We start from the raw sequence: 19,331 nt of genomic DNA on the forward strand, positions 1-19,331 counted from the left end.
CTCCTATCGCCCTCACCTGACTTCTTGTAGCAACTTCCTACCTGGTCTTCCTCAGTTAGTTTCACCCTGCTCCACTCCATTCAGGGTACACTTTATAAAACCCAAATTTGTTTATGTCACTCCTCGACTTAAAAATGTATCCTCAGTCCCTATTGCCTGAAAGCTAATTCCTTAAAAGCATATGGCTTAACGAGTGCTTAGCCATCTGGCCCCACCTAATTCCACCGTTGTCATCTCCTGCCACTCTGCCCCACCCCATCCTCCTTCTCCCCAACCTCACTAAGCTTCTCACCACTTGCCACCAACAACGCACACCCTTTCACAATCCTGGGACTTGGCCCATGTTGTTTACTCTTCCTGGATTGCCGGCCCTTCCTTCTCCATCTGGTAACTTCTTATTCATCAGCACAGCTCATAAACCAGTCACCTCCTTGCTAATGACTTCCCTGAGCCATACAGAGTTAGTCACTTCTGTGTTCCCATAGCCTTTTGCCCTTTCCTCTGGCAGTGACCATGTTTCATGCTTTTGAGGGCATAGACTGTGTTATGTGCTATGGGATGTGCTACGTTTGGCAAATTTTCAGCCACATGAATTTCATCTCTCTGAAGCAAAATCCAGAAAACTTTAATTTCCCTTGCAGCTAGGAAGCTGTTAAATGACCCAGACTCCCCACATCAGATATGCCTTCATAAAACTCTTCTTTTAGAAACTCTTACTCCTTTTACAGTACATGTGTAAGTGGGGTGAGGGGGGGAGGCTGATCGTCTATCGAGAGTGATTGGAACAGGCCTTTGATTCTTGGGGTGATAGGAACAGCACTGCCTGTGTGAAGCTCCTTGTGCTGAGAGGGGAGAGCAGTGTTGCTAGACCGGCTCTCTGTGGTGGCTGGACATAGATGGGTTTCAGGGTCTGGCTCTCTGGCTCTGTGGGATATCCCGTGAGCCACCTAAATGCTGGGATAAATTAATTCGTCGCCCAAACAAGCCTAAGTAGATCTGTTTCTCAAGGACTGAAAAACAGTGAAGCACTTTGGTTAGAACACTTAGTGCGTTTTATTGTGCAAGTTGTAATTTATTTAATCAAGTTGTATAGTATGAAGGTGCTTGCTTCCCTCATTAGATTCATCATGAGTACTGTATGTTATGCTTCTATGCATAGACCTGATTTCTTAATGATTCAACTAAAATTATACATTGAGTGCCTACTCTGTGCCATGCACTGTGCTGGTCATTGCAGAGATTACAGTGAAAAAGACACACGGGATCTTTGCTTTTTCAAAGTGTACAGTCTAGGGGCGCCTGGGTGGCTCAGTCAGTTAAACATCCAATTCTTGATTTCAGCTCAAGTCATCTCACGGTTCATGAGTTCAAGCCTCTCATGGAGCCTGCTTGGGATTCTCTCGCTCTCCCTCTCTCTCTGCCCCTTCCCCCACTCTCTCTCCTGGAGAAAAAAAAGAAAAGAAAACAACAAAGTGTACAATCTAAAAGATCTGTGCCTGAAACATTCTAAGTATCCAATTAAGTTAGTGTACCAATTTATTTGAGTAATTATTTCAATTAATGAGCATTTATGTCCTGAAAATATAAAAATTAATGAGAAATGTCCTTAAGTTTCTCTCAGGCTACTATGAGACACAGATATATAAATAAATAATGTGCATGCATTGTGCACAGTGTGTTAACCAAAATATGTTCCAGATTTGGTAGAACAAATCTGGAACTGGTGGCTCAAAGGGGGAGTAGCTTGAAGAATGCTGTTTGGGGGAATCAGGAATAAAAGATGGAATCTCTGAACTTGAAAATATTTGAGCAAGTGTGCATGAGATTTCCTCTTTTTCCCTCTTCCCTTCTCCCCCTTTGCTTCCCTTTCTTCCTTCTTCCCTTCTCTTCCCCTTTCCTTGCTGTTCCCTTTGCCCTTTAAGTATCAATTCAAGGACCATTTTTATAATAAATCTCGGCAGACCACTCCTCTTCCTCCCTCCCAGACTCCCAGGCTGTGTTAGTAATGTTTCCAAACTCCCGTAACGCTTTGTACATTCCTCTGCTAATTCTCTTTCCTTTTGATGTATGTCATCTGTGTACCTGTCAGTCTCACTCACCTCATGCCAAGTCAGGGCTGGGCATTTAATCAGCATGAAATAAACTCAATAAATGTTTTTTGAGGAAACATAAATTTAAATTGCAATGAGAAACCACTACGCCCTCATCAGAATGGCCAAAATAAAAAGGATTGATAATATTAGGTGTTAATGAAAATGTGGAAAAACTGTAAATTTCAAACATTGCTGAAAGGAATATAAACTGACAACCTTTTTGGAAAATTACTTGGCAAACTTTAGTAATGTTGAGCATTAGCAAAAAAATTTACACATGTTCACATTCGTATACCCTGTAACACAGAGATTGAACTCTTAGGTATATATCCCCCCAAAAGTGCTTATGTTATATCAGCTTTATTCATAATAGTCCCAAACAACCTAAATGCCCAACCACAGATTGGATACATTAATTGTGGTCTATTCATATCACAGAAGAGTGCACAATATTTCTTATTCAAAATGAAAAACTACGTGCAACAATATGGATGATTCTTATAGACTAATACTGAGCAAAAGAAATTGGACACAAGAAAAGTACATATTGTGATGCCACTTACATGAACTTCCAGAAGAGGCAAAATTAACCTCTGGTGATGAAGCTTAGAATGATGGTTATCTTTTGCAGAAGTAAGACAGACACTAAGGCACTAGAAGGTGACAGAAGAGACTTCTGAAGTTTTGGAAATACTCTATATTTTTATAATGGCATATTTAAAAGCCACACACAGAAGGATTTTCTGAGACAAGGTTAACTGTCCTTCACTAAAACCATTTTACACCCCAACCACATAATATGTAAACATTTGAGCTATATACTTTGCTTTACTGTATGTAGGTTGTTTCTGGATAAGAATGTATTTAAAACCTAAATAAAAATAAATGTTCCTTGAATGAATGAGTGAATGAATGAGTGAAGGAGTGAGTGAATGAGTTGGGTCCGTAAAGAGAAAAGAAGGTATTGAAGTATAAGAGGGACTGACTGGAACTGTATTTAATTTTTAAGCAGCAATGCTTGGTTCTTGAGCTCTTTATACTCTAATAATGCCCCCTAATAATTGCTCATGCGCTTCCTTTGCTTAAATATCAGTTCTTTGCTATTTAATCACAATTGTGAGGTTAAGAAAAGAAAAGCCATTAACAGTAAAGCAGATAATGACAACCTCATGGGACTGGCATTTAATTCACCGTGAGGGAGCCCTTTGGGAATTGGGGAATATACCCAATTCCCTTCTGTTTTTTATCCTTTTGCGATTTATGAGATGCAAATACAAATTAATTACTTAGACTCTTGAAGGGAGAGGAGAGGAGTTGGCACGCGTGTTTACAAAAAAAGAACGGAAGCCAGCCAACATGTGACATTGCCCAAGCCACCCAAAGGTCAGAGTGGAACAGTCCTAATTGCCGGGTGGCCCGGCCACGGGATGCACCTCTCCCATCCTTCTTCAGGCGGGGCTTCTGGGTAAGCCACTCATCCCGCCAGCCTGACACAGGCCGCAAGTGGCCAACAATTCCGCAGGCGACGGATGGCCCATGTACCAGGGGCGCCGTCGAAATCCGACCCAGCTCTGGCCCCCAGCCCAGAGCCGGCGATGCCGTGTCAGGAGAGGTAGTTCCCAGGAGTCCAGCAGGTGTCGCTGCTCCACGGCTGCCGGGCGTCCCCAGGGTGGGAACCGGGGGCGTGTCGACTCCACCTGTGGCTCCTACCGCGCGCGCCGCACCTGGGTTCGCGCCGGGTGCCGCCCTCGCCGCGTGGGGGCGCTGTGCCGCGGCCGAGCAGTCGCCTGAGCCCTAAGGGCTCGGGCTGCCGGGCTGCTCGCGCGCTACTCGGTCCTCGTCCTTTAACCCTCTGCCGTCCCCCGCACCGGCGACGAGGGGGCGGGGTCCGACGGCGCGCTGGGAAAGGCGGGCGAGCTGGCGCCCAGGTATGTTCTTCCACAAGGGCCGGGCGGCGGAGGAGGCGGACAAGAAGATGCCACTGTCGCCGCCACCTCAGGGCGACCACGCGGAGTCCGGTCCGTCCAGGACCCCCAAGAAGCACACCCCTTTCCATATCTGGCGCTCCAAGAAGAAGCAGCAGCCTCCGCCGTCGGACTGTGGGGTGTTCGTTCCACACCCGCCCCCGGCGCCTCTCTGCGAAGCCAGGTAAGCTCCTCTCCCGCGCCCTAGAGTCGCACGACCTTTCCCCCAAGCTACTCCGGGCTATGATGACCCATGACACGAGTCGTCTCCACCGGCAGCCGCGCTCTTCCCCACCCGGAGCGGGGGAAAGGCCCAGAGTCCGTTTCACCCGGCAGGGGTGTAACGGGGTCCAGAGGGGCACAGACGCGGCCTCTGCGGTCCTCGTGGCTTCTGGCTCAGACCAAGCACCAGCGAGAGGAACTTGTGCCCACCCATGTGCCTTTTGTTTTGACTGGCAAAGACTTTATGCAAGAAAAGACATTATTAACCTGCTAAGAAGGGGTGCGGTAGCGAAGGATTATTGCCACCTGAGTGAATAGGAACCTTGATAATGGTGCCTTTATTAATAGTGAAGATCTCCACTCTTACAGACTCCATTGGCCTCATAGGATCCGAAAGGAGGAGGAAGTGGCAGTGATATTATCCCCATTTTTATGGGTGGAGAACCTGAAACCAAAAGGTGAATGGCTTGTCCCCATTGGAATCAGTGTCAGAACTAGGCAGCACTAGGCAGCACCTAGTTATTTAAAATATAACTGCCACTATGCTCTTTAAATTTTTATCAACACTTTGTATGATTACTGTTATACTATTTGAATTGATACATTCGTTGAACAATAATCTGTTTGAAGTACCAATATGTTTTTGTGGTTTGGGGGTATAAGATAGTTTTAATGAAGGACAGTTGGCAATATCCAGTAAATCCTGCTGTGCGTATTTTTTAAGTACACCCTTAGGAACTATGAGGGCCAGAATAAAATAGTGCAAAATTCGCATTTTAGATATATTTTCCTTTCATTTCTAAAAGAGTCTTAACTTTGCAATGTATTTTTATTGGCTTAGTAAAACTGTGTTGGGCGCCTTAACTAAGTGCTGGGATATAAAAAGCAATGAGAGTGATCTCTGTAATCAAAGGATTCTTAGTCTCTTGTGGAGACCGACAAGTAAACAGTGGGATGAATCCTATGATAGATGTTAGCACAGAAGAGGGGACCCAGGAAGGCTTCCCGGAGGAGGAAGGCTGAGTAGTTTAATCAGACAGAAAAGGGGAGGAGCCACGACTTCCAGGCTGAGGATGCACTATAAGCATCACCAACACTGGGAAGACCATGGCACTTGCTGAGAAGTCCAGGTGGTTCAGGATGTTCTGAGTATGTGTGAGGGAGGGGATGGGAGAGGAGTGCTGAGAGAGAAGGCATTTTATTTTTGCTCATATTTTTATCATCCATGGTGACAATTCGTTGTCATAGGACATATTTTTCTTTATTCAAAGACTTCCTGTGCTCACTTACGAATTGAAATTTCTTTAGAAAAAATGTTACTTAATAACGATGTACCCATCATTGAAGTGTTTTTCCAATTACCTCCATAGATACTTCAAACATTTCCTTGATGGTTTTTTCCCCTCTGACATGCTCCCATCATTTCCTGTCTATCAAAATGGAATCATACACAGCCATAGACAATATTTTCAAATGCAAATCCATTTTAGACTAAAACTTAAAATAGGAACTTTTGCTTCTCTTCTCAAGTAGCTTGTATTTTCATTCAGTCTTGAAGCACTTTATTCTTTCCCTCAGAGCTGTGATGAACTTTGTACTAACAAATGTTCCCCAAACTAAACATACTGGTCTGTCTTTGGGATGTTTTCCTAGTTAGATCATCTCCATAAATATTGTATTTACTTCTGAGAGAGTGTACCTGTTTCCAGTCTAAGGCACACTTAGGTTTCTGGTCAGTCTTGGCCAGCGTGGCTCTCTTGAGGGGTCTGGACCACATCCATTTACTTCTGTCCAGGACTTGAGGTGGTAGAACTCAGCGAATCGTGCAGCGCTCACTGTGGCCTTTGTCTCTATATGGGGATGGGACAGTCAGGTGGCCGCGTGTTTTTGCTGGACATGTATGATTACTATTATGGGCTTTTAGAGCAAACAAGAATGAATTTGTATCCTGGCTGTGTGACTTTGTGCAAGTTGCTTCACCTTTCTGAGTCTCAGTTTCTTCATTCAGAAAATGGAAAAATAGTAATAGTGATTATGGAGAGCTGTTGTATCAGATGAGTTTATGTTTTAAATGTGAAACTCTTATCACACTTCTGGATACAAAGTAGAAACTCAGTAAATGTAAAATCATCATCGTCATCATCATCATCATCATTATAAATGCCAAGATCTTAGTGGAAGAAATAGAAAAAAATAAGGTTGGGTGGGGGAAAAAAATGCTTCCCTTCCCGGAAGAGCTTACCACTCCAAAGAAGGTTTAAAGTCTATTGTCGTCAGATTTCTGTATTCTGCCAATATTTTCAGCTTTTAGTGTAGATGTTCTAAAAATCAATGATGGTCATTTTTTTTCATGTCAAATAATTTGAACATTGCTGTCTCTCTTCCTAAAATTCACCCTTTTTTTTCAGCTCGTTTTTGGTAAAACATGTTAATATGTTCTTTTTTTTTAACGTTTATTTATTTTTGAGACAGAGAGAGACAGAGCATGAACGGGGGAGGGTCAGAGAGAGGAAGACACAGAATCTGAAACAGGCTTCAGGCTCCAAGCTGTCAGCACAGAGCCCAATGCGGGGCTCGAACTCACGGACCGCGAGATCATGACCTGAGCCGAAGTCGGCCGCTTAACCGACTGAGCCACCCAGGCGCCCCTGTTAATATGTTCTTTTTCATAGAAATAGAGCTGTTGCTCTCCTGCTCCTGGGCAGCCCATCCCCTGTCTAGTCCATTATTGTCTTGCCTTAAAAGGTCCAGTGGACAGGATATGGATAGGGTGGGGCGACCTGTGGCAGGACTTACCTTAGCAGCCATTAGTGGCACGTGTTTATCAAGCTTGGAATTATACTCCATTTTTTAAACAGTTTGTTCAGCGTGTGGATTCTCTACCTGGGTTTAAATCCCTGTTCATCTACTTAGTGTAACAGCCATGTCATCCTGGGCAAGTTGTGCCTTGGTTTTGTCATCCATAAAAGGGGCATAATAAGAGTTGTTATAAAAATGAACAAGTTGATACATGTCAAGTGCTCAGAACAGTGAGTGGCACATCTTCAGCACTCAGTAAATGGAAGGTTGTTTCTCTTTTTTCTAACTACTATCTTGCCTATACTTCCTTGTCTGTAGTAATTTTATGTGTTTATTTTCTGCTATATGATGGAAATGGTGCTTCCTTCTATAATTTCCTTTATTTAGCTCTTAGCTAAAGGTCAATGCAGTGAAGTGAAAATGATTACCCCTAAACTAAACTGAACCCCAAACCTAGAAGCAAGCATTAATGCTGTCTGCCAAAGAGCCAAACTCAAGTGGTGGGGAGCTTCGTAATCCTCTGAAAATCTGCAGACCTCATTTCCTTTGGAGGAAAAATGCAGCCAGTGCCTGAGGGCAGAGCATCCTTACTGGGTGGGCACAGACCTACCTCCAAGTCAGGGTTTGCGGGCTCAAGTTTCTGGATAGTACACAGTCCCATTTTTCTGTACTTCAACAGACCTTTCCCTTCTCTGGAGAGAAAACAACTTATTTCCTGATATATCACTAGAATGTTGTGAGGATAAAGTAATGTTTGATTCCTTCAGAAAAGGAACAATTATTTAAAACGTTATTTGAAAGCACTCTGGAACTGTAGAGTGTTAGTCTTCATGACTTAAAGTGGATTCCAGTTTTCAGTCTTTTATGGCTGGGTTGGTGTTTAGGACTCTAAACAGGTTTAATTATTTTCTAACATAAAGGACATGGCTAGTTTGGTTCGGTTTTATCCAATGTTATATCTAAACCGGTTAATACTGGGTTACTTTTCTTATTTAGCTTATGCCAAAGGCAAGAATTTGAAATTATAGGTTTTATTTCACCACTGATGAGCCAGGAATTTAAATTTGAGCTCCGTCATTTACTAGCTGTGAGCTTCTTGGGAAGTTACTTCCCTGGTCTAACTTCAGTGTCATGATCTGCAACCTGCCTCTGAGCATTGTTTTTGAGACTTAATATATTTTCAGCAACTGGAATGGCGCCTGGAAGAGAACAGATGCCCAGTAAATAGTAGCTCTGAGGGGCGCCTGGGTGGCTCAGTCGATTGAGTATCCCACTGTTGATTTCGGCTCAGGTCATGATCCCAGGATTGTGGGATCGAGCCCTGTGTAGGGCTCCACACTCAGCATGGAGCCTGCTTGAGATTTTCTCTCCCTCTGCTCCTTTCCCCTGCCTCACTCTCTCTAAAAAATAAAAGTAATTTTTTTTTAAATATGTATCTTAAAAATAGTAGCTCTGCAGTGGAAAAGGCAGAGACTGTGGTGTTGGACAGACTCTGTTTCAAGTCTGCCTCTGCCATTTGGATCCAAGTTTCCTGAAGCCTCAGCTTCCTCACCTGTGAAATGGAGATGCCAGCACTTCCCTTATGGGGCTTTCAGAGGATTAGATATCATACATGTAAAACAGGGCACAGGGCCTAGCCCAAGGCAGGTGCTGGACAGATGAAAGGTGGTAGAAGCTAGAGCGACAGGGGCCGTGACGGCTGTGATTCTTGTCTTCAGAGCAATGGAGGCAGCATTAACAGATCTGTTTTCACACTGTAAGTAGAGTCAAGCAACTTAAGAGGCCCAGGAGTTGTAACTAGGTCTGTCAAGCCCTGAAGTGCCTTTGGATATCTGGATGTGCCTGTTAGTCTATAAAAGAGTGGCCCTTTATGCATTCGGTGACTTAAAAGTCTTAATACCTCTGAGCGAGGAAGGAAAAGGTAAACTTTATACTTGAAGTTAGAGGAGTTTCTCCTGAAGTGATTTTGGCATCAGTGTTCAGTATAGACTCTTTCCCCCTTCTCTCTGTTGTTGTAGTACTTTATCCATTTCTATACTCTCAGTCATGATCTTCTTAGTCCATATGTAAGTGATGTACATGCTCTTGGAGACCTTTAGAACTGCTGGGCTTGGGTTCACTTACTTTTTCTTTTTTAGCTTTTAGTTATAAATCTTATTTGGAAGGACAAGACAGTAAATCACTGCTTTACTATTCGTCCATGATTAAAGCAATGCAGCAAACATACTAGATATTGAAATTCGTTTTCTAACTCCAAATATTCATTCAAAATGCCCATCTTACTATGAATATGAAAAACACATGTCTGTCTTAAAGTTGAGTTCACCTAAGGGGTCAGTGTGTTTCAGGGATGTCCATGCAGAAAAAATTGATCTATTTATTTAAAACAATGATTTCTGGTAAGACAATTTGAATCTTGAATTGCATGTATTTCTGTTTACCTTGAAATTTTTATCAAATAATGCTTAATCTCCATTTCATGTTGTACTTACTGTACAAAAGATTTACAGATTCTGTTCATGAAATCATTTTTCTAGGATTAATGACAGATTATTCTATGGCACAAATTCCCTTCTGCATCTTCTTTTTTTTTTTTTAAATCAAATGATAAGTTTTAAAATTTTTATTTATTTAGAGAGAGAGTGCAAGAGTGTGTGCACATGCTGGGAAGGGGCAGAGAGACAGGTAGAGAGAGAATCCCCAGCAGGCTCCATGCTGTCAGCACAGAGCCTGACATGGGCTCAATCCCATGAACCGTGAGACCATGGCCTGAGCCTCGATCAAGAGTCCACCGCTTAACCAACTGAGCCACCCAGGTGCCCCTTTTTGTATCTTCTTATTGAAATGTTTACCAATCAAATTCTAGAGAAGTTTCTTACAACCAACAAACACTTACAGAGCACTTATTCTATATCAGGTACTGCGAAATAGAACAATGAAATCAGAAGTGGTCATAGTTCCTAAGAAACTTGCACACTAGTGGAGAATGGAGCATACAGATGAAAATGAATAAAGTAGCATATGGTGATGCATGAAGGGCAGAAATAGAAGATTTAGGGGCAAGTGGGTGGCTCAGTCGGTTGAGTGTCCAACTCGATTTCAGCTCAGGTCATGATCTCATAGTTTTGAGATTGAGCCCCATGTTGGGCTCTTTGCTGACAGCACAGAGCCTGCTTAGGATTCTCTCCCCCTCTCTCTCTGCCCCTTCCCAGCTTTCTCTCTCTGTCAAAAATAAGTTTTAAAATAAGATTTAATCAAATGTCCTGAGGTCAGGGGCGCCTGGGTGGCACAGTCGGTTAAGCGTCCGACTTCAGCCAGGTCACGATCTTGCGGTCCGTGAGTTCGAGCCCCGCGTCAGGCTCTGGGCTGATGGCTCGGAGCCTGGAGCCTGTTTCCGATTCTGTGTCTCCCTCTCTCTCTGCCCCTCCCCCGTTCATGCTCTGTCTCTCTCTGTCCCAAAAATAAATTAAAAAAATGTTGAAAAAAAAAAATTTAAAAAAAAAAAAAAATGTCCTGAGGTCAGAAGAAGGATCAGAAATTTGAAGAAGCAGAAATTTTTTTCTCTGATGAAGATGTTTTACTCATATTGAATAATTAACGACAATTTTTTCCCTCTGATATGAAGATCATCAGAGGCTCCAAATCTTCTTGAGGTTATAATCATCTTAAACTATACCCAGTGCTCATGGAAACTGTTATCTTCATAGTAGCATTTAAGACAAAGAGAATCATGTATTCCGGATTATGCTTAAATAATTTTCTCCAGTTCCTTAAAATATCTAGAGCCTGAGACTGTATTATTCAGCTCTTCTGTCATATTTTGACATCTAGGAAGAAAGATTGTGCTTGAAATGTGACATACTCATTTGAAACCTTGGCTGAAATTATAAGTAAACATGATGTTGACATTCTAAAATTATAGACTGAAAATAAGTGGTTCTTAACATTCTTTAGATAGATTTACAGATCCAAAGACCTAACCTGGTGTCTACTCAATCTTTGTCAAGAGATTCTGGAGTCTCTTTCAAGGAGAGTCCAGCATTGCCTATTTTCTCAAAGCAGGTGTTCTTCCTTAAAACACACACACACACACACACACACACACACACACACACACACAATATCTTTATTTTCATACTAAATTGCCTGGCACATCCAACAGCTGTCTTTCCACATATTCACTTCAGAAAAATGAATTCTCAGCTTTTTCCGAAGATGGAATTGAAATGTGAATTCAATATCTTATCCCAAAGTAAGTTTTCAAGATAAAGTGTATATGAATGTCTGACACGTGTGGGGGGTGGTAAGAAAAGCCATTTGTAGCTCCCTTAGAATACAGCTGCATTGGGCTGACTCAAATGCCTCATCATAATACCTCCAAGGATTCAGATTTATGAAAAGTCTTATTCTAGAGAATGAGTACTGCTTAGTGCTGTCTTTATGGCACTGCATATCTCCTGGATGGGCCTGTTCAGTGGAAATGAAGCAATACCAGAGACGCTTCATAACAAGGGAACATTTTGACAAAGTGCCAGGAGACCCCAAGGATGTACAAGTGACTCAGAGAATCCAAAGTCCATTGTGGTGTCCCCAGCTCCTCTCACCAACAAGTTATAGACAAGACGAGTACAGGCTGAACCTGTAGCTAACTCAGAAAAATGAAACACAGAATTAACAAGTGCCTTTTGTTTTTTGCCTTCCCATAGATGGCAACTAAACAAGTAGAAGTAAGTTGCTGTTAAACTTGGCAAAATATTCTGTGGTGAAGAAAGTGGGTGTTGGCTGTATTTAGTATTGTTGTGTGCCATTTCAAACCAGCAACCCTAACTGAATCTCATTTATTAGAAATTAGGGTTATGGCATTCTGAAGGTAGCAACAGCTTGTACAAGAGATTTGGCTAATAGTTATATAAAGACACCATACATAATACACCTTCTCATCTTTTTCAAATTAGTGAATGAGTGGCATAAGCTCCTGATAGTTCTTTGGATTCTCTAGTTGGATGTTCTTTAATCTTGTGACTGGAGTCAAGAGACAAAATAACATATGCCAAATAAAATAAGAAATGAGAGGGAGCATTTGGTTTATAATAACAACTTCAGACCATGTCTGTGAAAACATTGTCGTCCATCAAGATTTGGCTAAAAGATGCAGTTTATTTAACATACATGGTATATATTAGACCCTGTTCTAAGCGCTTTACAAATATTAACTCACTGCAATTAATTAATAACATCCCTGGGAGGTAGGTACTATTACTGTCCCCATTTTGAGGAAAAATGAGGCACACGAGGGTATGGTAATTTAGTCAGCATCACAGAGCTCATAAGATCTGGGGCTGGGGTTCTTCACCTGGTGGTCTTGAGTCCTGAGGTTAATCACTGCAAATTGAAATCACTGTGGTTGATGCTGCCTCCTTTATATTCCCACAATGAGTATATTTAGGCCTTTGGTTTCACAAGAAGAAATCATAATATATATTGGAAATCAAGTTAATTTTGGTACTAGACAATTTTTATGTTAAGTAGTAGAGAGAGAAGTATGTAAATTCATAGAAATATAAGTACATTAAAATCTTGGAAGAAAAAACAATTTTTAAGCTTATTTATTTATTTTGAGAGAGACAGAGATAGCACGAGCAGGGCAGGGGCAGAGAGAGAGAGGGAGAGAGAGAATCACAAGCAGACTCTGCACTGTCAGCACTGAGCCTGATGCAGGGCTTGAACTCATGAACTGTGAGATCATGACCTGAGCCGAAACCAAGAGTTGGATGCTTAACTGACTGAGCCACCCAGGTGCCCCAGAAAAAAACAATTTTAAAGCAGAAATTTTAAAGTGTGTGTAATACAAAAGTAATGTGTCTAGATCCTGCGTTTGGGGCTTCTGCCCAGCCTTTGTCAGGAAACAACATAACCAAGATGTAGGCCTAGTTTGTATACCCTCCTTCATCTCCCAAAGTCTTGGCACAAGCAGTACAAGGCAAGGCAGGCGACCCTCAAAATTTACAGTTGCTGCCCAGGCCAAGGGGGTATATCAGAATTCCTCAAGCTGAGCTGCAAGGAGCACTTCTAACTTTTGGTCTCCAGAAGTCCTGCTGCTTGAATCCTTTGGTTTTACTTCCTGATTTATCACTGAGGGGTCCCTGACAACAAATTCAAGTTTTACCTTATCTTGGCTCTACACTTGAAGGGTTATAAACCATTAGGGGTATTTTATCCCACCTGAAGCTCATAATGGCTCTGTGCAGTAGGCCCATGCCCACATTTTAAACATGAGGAGATTGAAGTTCAAAACATGCAATGCTGGTGAAGGAGGTGGGCCTGAAACAGGTTTTCTGATTTCTGGGCAGCTGTTGTTTTTGGTTCTCTTGGATTGTAGACTGTGCCTCCCTGTTCCTGGCCTGTAACCACCTTTGATAGGAGCCCAGCTGATTCATCTAACTTCATGATGACTATTCCCCTGGAAATCTTCCCCTTGTTTCATAAGCCAACAACCATGAGATGGATTGCAAGATTGAGTTACGAGTTATTCAGCTAGTGTATATACACTATAGTGTGGTTATTGACATATCAATTACTTTCAGAGTTTCTGCTAGAATTAGTATTTCACCGACTACCAAAACACCCCACTAAAAAGAACTGAATTCCTGTTCTCACAAAAATATTTTTAACTTGCACAGCCATATTTTATAACAACAAAATGTCAATTTGAAATTATAGGGTCTATTCGTATTATACCCAAGCAAGGACTCCCTTAATGGGGCTTGAAGTAATGCTGGTACTATGACATGTAATATACTTTATTCATCATTTGTCATTTAAATGTTTTGATAATACCGGTAGATTTATAAATATCTTATGAAAGCATAGTTTGATTGTATTTGCATCTGCTATTTGAAAAAGACATAACAGTTGAAGCAAACTGTTGACATTCGTGTTGAAATACAGTGCCTCCTTTATCTTGAATGCCATGTGCAAACCTAAGAACTGGTCCTTTTCAAGCCTGTGCAGTGGAGGCTCCCCAGGCATTGCCAGCCTTTCTTGGCTCTACAGCCTTGCAAATGTTGGCTTTCTTCCCCACTGTTTAGCTCCCAGGAACTAAGAGGTTGTTGTTATCTGCACAACAAGAAAATGTAGTTGTTCCTAGGTGGGATTGCAGAACTAGTCTCTCCTAGTACTAACTACCCAAAACAATTTTGTCTGAAAGAGATTCACTCATTGGTCCTGAGTCCTTCACTGGAGCATACTTTAGATTGAAACAACAGCATTTGTATTCCTGTATGTGTCAGTAAACATGTTTAAACAAGCTAGCCTAAAAGTAGATTTTGGATTTTTTTCAAGATAAAAATAAAGTATGACTGAATTTCTGGCACTTGCTCAAGTTTTGACTTTTACCAATTTGATTTTGTGATTGTCCTAATATCATCCTATAAGAAGTTTTAAGAACTTTGACCCAGAAATCTTAGTAGCCAGTACATTGCTGGCAGTGAATTGTACCCTTACTTGTTATTTCACTTCTATTAAAAGCTTTTTTTATACCCATAAGGGGACAACCAGCCCTAGATCTAGGTGATAACTGCTGAAGATGCATTGAGGCTTTGGGTCCTTCATCATCAAGCAGTTTCTTCCTACAGAGAAGCCCCTCAGGAATTTATGCATCAACTTCCTTGCTCACAAGGTTGCTTTCCTCAGTGTGTAATTATACCCTGTTTACACATCCATAAATGTACACAGCCAGCAGATGTTAAACAAGGAGGAACACCAATTTTTATCTTAATGTCACTCAATAATTGATCAACAGACAACAAAAGTAACAGCCAGTTGGGTTTGGGCATGTTTCATTTTTTTGTGTGGGGGCGAGAAGGGGGTATGTTTTCTGAGGAAAATGGGTGTGGCATGGGGATATGGGCGAGGGGAATTCTTTTTAGTCACCTAATTTCTAACCTCTCCTGTGGGTTAAGTAAACACGAGAAAACCTTTTTCAAGAATAACTAAGACAAAGGAACTAATGAATTGAGTACCTATTATGTGACAGTTCCTTTCATATTCAGTGTATCTCATTTAACCTTCATAAAAGCTCTGCTAAGTAAGTCATTTTACCCCCCATATTTACAGTCGAGAAAATAGAATCTGACAGTGTCAGTAAGTGATAGAGAAGTATTTGAATCCAGGTCTTTCTAACTCCAAAGCTCATAATATTTTCACCAAACCATGAGAAAACTAAAGCTTTGAATGAGTAGTTGATAGAATGTGTGTATCTGTGTGTGGTAGGTAGTCAGTTGCAGAATGGAAGTATCCAACACAAATGTAATTATCCACTTGCTTTCAGAGCTATCATCCTTTCAAAAACCAAAATAGAATCATGCTCCTTAAAATGTCTCATTGTGAGAAGGGGAATATCTAAGAATGAAGAGTTCATATGTGTTGGGAAGTCAGTGGGGCACTCTTGTTTTCCTGGGAACCCTTGACTTGAGATAATTCTGCCAAAAATCAGTGACTCAGTCCTTGAAGTGTTAACTAAACTTGTTGCTCCTGATTTCCAAACTACTCTAAAAGCTGGAGTCTTACTGCCTGTTGCTGGCATGATTCACAGAGTATGTAAAAGAATCTAAGGTGAAAATGTTGAGGCTTCACTCTTCATAAAAGTTAATCACAGCTCTAAAAGAGGAAAGAAATTGCTGGTGACCCAAACTCCAAATTTATAGGAGATACTGTTGGCTTGAAAGACACAGCTCCAGAGAGTTTGATGTAAAAAGATTATGAAAATCCTTTAAATTATCTTTATAGGAAATAGTAAGTTTGTCTTTAGTGCCCATTTCTCTGAAAATAGAATTTTATTTTAACTTTTATATATTTGAGGAATTAAAAAAAAATTATATTTAAGGGGTGCCTGGATGGCTCAGTTGGTTAAGCATCCGACTCTTGGTTTTGGCTCAGGTCAAGGTCTCACCATTTGTGGGATTGAGCCCCGAGTTGGGGACTGATAGCACAGAATCTGCTTGAGATTCTCTCTCCCTCCTCTTTGCCCCTCCCCTCCAAATAAACTTAAAAAATTATATTTAAGAAAGCTCATTAATTTCTATGAGTTTTATTAAATGCACAGAACTAATTCACAGTAGGTCATAGAAGAGAGTACATTTCTTTTTCCATTATGCTAGACTAAAAACATGCTCTGGCATAAATTACTTATAGTCATTAGTACTGCTCAATTTCTAGAGTACAATTGAAAATTTGCCACTTTATCTTAAACCACAGTTCTGCTTGTTGTAGACTTTCTCTAATATTAAAAACAATTATTCAGTGATCATGTAATTGAAGCCTCAGGTTTGCTTCTTCCATTTGTGGTTCAGCCAACTGAGCAGATGTTACCTCTCTCAAAAGCAGTCTTGATGAATGGTTGTTAGTGACTGTGTCACACTCAGGAAGGTAAGTAAATGCGAGTGTCACCACATTTACAATAAACTGCACCGGTGTAACTCATTTATTTAAAAAAACACTCATGGACACCTGCCGTGTGGGAGGCTGGTGGTGCGTGGGCTGGCAAACCAGTTCAGGCTCTATCTCTGGGAACTGAGTTTCACTTTCCTGTCTTTTGGTGAAGCTGAAATATTCACCATTAAAATAATAAAAAAGTTTCCACACTTGCTGTTATTAATAAGGAAGAAAATATTCAAACAGGTACAAGAAAGAGGCTGAGAGATACAGTGGGTTAAACCTCCAAGGAGATGGAGAATTTATAATCCCTGAGAGCTCTCCACCCCATCATCACTGATCATGGAATTCCAAAGAACACCTGCTAACATTTGTGGTATGTGTGTATACTCACGATCCAGTTAAGGTATATAAAATCTCCAAATTGATGGTTATATTTATATTTGTATGCACACATGCATTCCAACACTGAAGTATTTTACTTATATAGGTGGTCCTCAGTTTACAACGAATGGTTCAGTTTATGATTTTTCTGACTTATGATTTCTCAGTTTTATGATGGTGTGAAAGTGATCTGCGTTTAGTAGAAACTGTATATCAGATTTTGAATTTGGATCTTTTCTGGACTAGCAGTACAGGGTGTGATACTCTCTTGTGACCCCAGGCAGCTACAGCCTCCGGTCAGCCATGTGATCACAAGGGTAAACAGCCCATGTGCCTACAACCACTCTGCACCCATAGTCATTCTGGTTTTCACTCTCAGTACAGTATTCTATAAATTACATGACACATTCAATACTTTATTATGAAACAGGCTTTATGTTGTTAGATGATTTTGCCTGTCAGTTAACGTAAGTGTTCTGAGCATGTTTAAGGTAGGCTAGGCTAAGCTATGATGTTTGGTAGATTAGGTTTATTAAATGCATTTCTGAGACACCTGAATGGCTCGATCTGTTGAGTGTCAGACTCTTGATTTCAGCTCAGGTCATGATCCCAGGGTCATGAGAGAGAGCCCAGTGTTGGACTCCCTGCTGAGCATGAAGGGTGCTTAAGATTCTCTCTTTCTCCCTCTTCCCCTCTCCCCCGCTCACATGCTCTCTCTCTCTCTCTAACAATGACAACAAAAATGCAATTCTGACATATTTTCAACTTAAGATAGGCTTATTGAGATGTGACCCCATCATAAGGTGAGGAAGATCGGAATATGTATTCTGTGCTAGATTACCCACTTGTTAAATTAAGCATGTTTTTACAACATTAGCAAAGCAGGGATGAGAGAGAGAGGGAAAAAAATCAGAATATGCCTGGAGATTAATGCTATTTCAAGGTATTTAAATTTTGTTTTAAGATTTAGAATTTATTTATTTTATTTAAGTTTATTTATTTATTTTGAGAGAGACAGAAAGAGCATGAGCTGGGGAGGTGGGGGGGATCCCAAGCAGGCTCTGCAGAGTCGGCACAGAGCCAGATGTGGGACTTGAACCCATGAAGTTGTGAGGCCATGACCTGAGCTGAAATCAAGAGTTGGACGTTTAACCAACTGAGCCACTCAGGTGCCCCAGGTTGATGCCACTTTTATAGAGGTGGTCAGACCAGTGAACATTCTGAGGGATTGTTCTTTGATAATTGAGATTCTCATTTTATTGATAGATGTAGTTTACCATTGTCTTAGCTATTTCGGCAGTTTTACCATATAGTTGTAATAATCCATAATCTCACTATCTGTGAATAACACTATTAACATTCTGTTCTTTTTCTGTGTGTATTTTCATATAAGTTAGCACTAAAGATGACATCACAAAGGCAGCAATTTAGATGCCTTTTGTATCCTGCTTTCTTTTTCTTTTTTAGATTTTTTTAATGTTTATTTATGTTTGAGAGAGAGACAGAGAGAGACTGTGCAAGTGGAGGAGGAACAGAGAGAGAGAGGGAGACATAGAATCTGAAGCAGGCTCCAGGCTCTGAGCTGTCAGCACAGAGCCCGATGCAGGGCTCGAACCCACGAAGCATAGGAAAATGACCTGGGCCAAAGTCAGCCGCCCAACTGACTCAGTCACCCAGGTACCCCCTGCTTTATTTTTCATTTAGTATTATATCATTAGCATTTTCTCACCTCATTAAAATATGTAAAATATTTTTTTTACTCATGCCCTGCTTGATGGACATTTGGGTTCTTCCTAATTTTTCACCATCATAAATAATACTTCAGTGAACAGCACTGTGGGCAACCTCAGTCTCTGGATATTTTCTATCTGCCCTTCCAGGTCCACTCTTCACCCTTCTCTGTGCTCCCGAGAACAGTATTTAGAGACTGCATGGGCGAAGCTCGCTTGCCCTCTGATTTCTGGTTTGGTTTAGGCAATGGGAGGCTCTAGAGGAGAGGACAGGAGCAGGAGTTTATGTGGAGCATGGTGGAGGTTTCAGTCTGACACTCAAGGCTACAGCCTCTGATGGGTGGACCTCTTCTACAGCTGCGATCTCACTAGTTTGCAGCACCTTCTCCCCGCGTAGCCTCCTCATTCAGGGGTGGTAGGCTTCCTGCTGTGCAGGGCCCTGGCTGCTCCACTATTCCTACTGATATCCCCTCACCTGCCCACATCTCGTAAACTGTCAGTTCTTTAAACATTTCTCAATCATCTCTGTTGTACGTGCCATCTGTTCCCTGCTGGGATTCTGGCTGACAGACATCATCTAAATCTAAGTGGTATGCTCTTTTTATTTCATTTTGTGCTTGAGTCTTTGTACTGCAGAAGGGTAAAAGACCACTCAGAGTTGGGCAGGGGCATTAAGTTATGTCAGGCCTGAGCTGGTCTTAGCAAAG

General features: G+C 41.5%; 1 protein-coding gene across 2 annotated transcripts in view; it reads left to right on the plus strand.

The window, feature by feature from the left end:
- Window positions 1–4,018: 4,018 nt before the first annotated feature.
- CRYBG1 (crystallin beta-gamma domain containing 1) overlaps window positions 4,019–19,331 on the plus strand; it is a 191,700-nt gene continuing 176,387 nt past the window's right edge. The window contains exon 1 of one of the 2 annotated variants that reach the window (XM_058734850.1): window positions 4,019–4,241. In XM_058734850.1, the coding sequence (XP_058590833.1) occupies window positions 4,024–4,241 (218 nt within the window). In that variant the 5' untranslated portion in view covers window positions 4,019–4,023. The remainder of the gene's footprint in view (window positions 4,242–19,331) is intronic. The other variant, XM_058734847.1, reaches the window with a different exon arrangement.

This window comes from Neofelis nebulosa, chromosome 6 (assembly GCF_028018385.1).
Source record: "Neofelis nebulosa isolate mNeoNeb1 chromosome 6, mNeoNeb1.pri, whole genome shotgun sequence".
Classification (NCBI taxonomy): domain Eukaryota; kingdom Metazoa; phylum Chordata; class Mammalia; order Carnivora; family Felidae; genus Neofelis; species Neofelis nebulosa.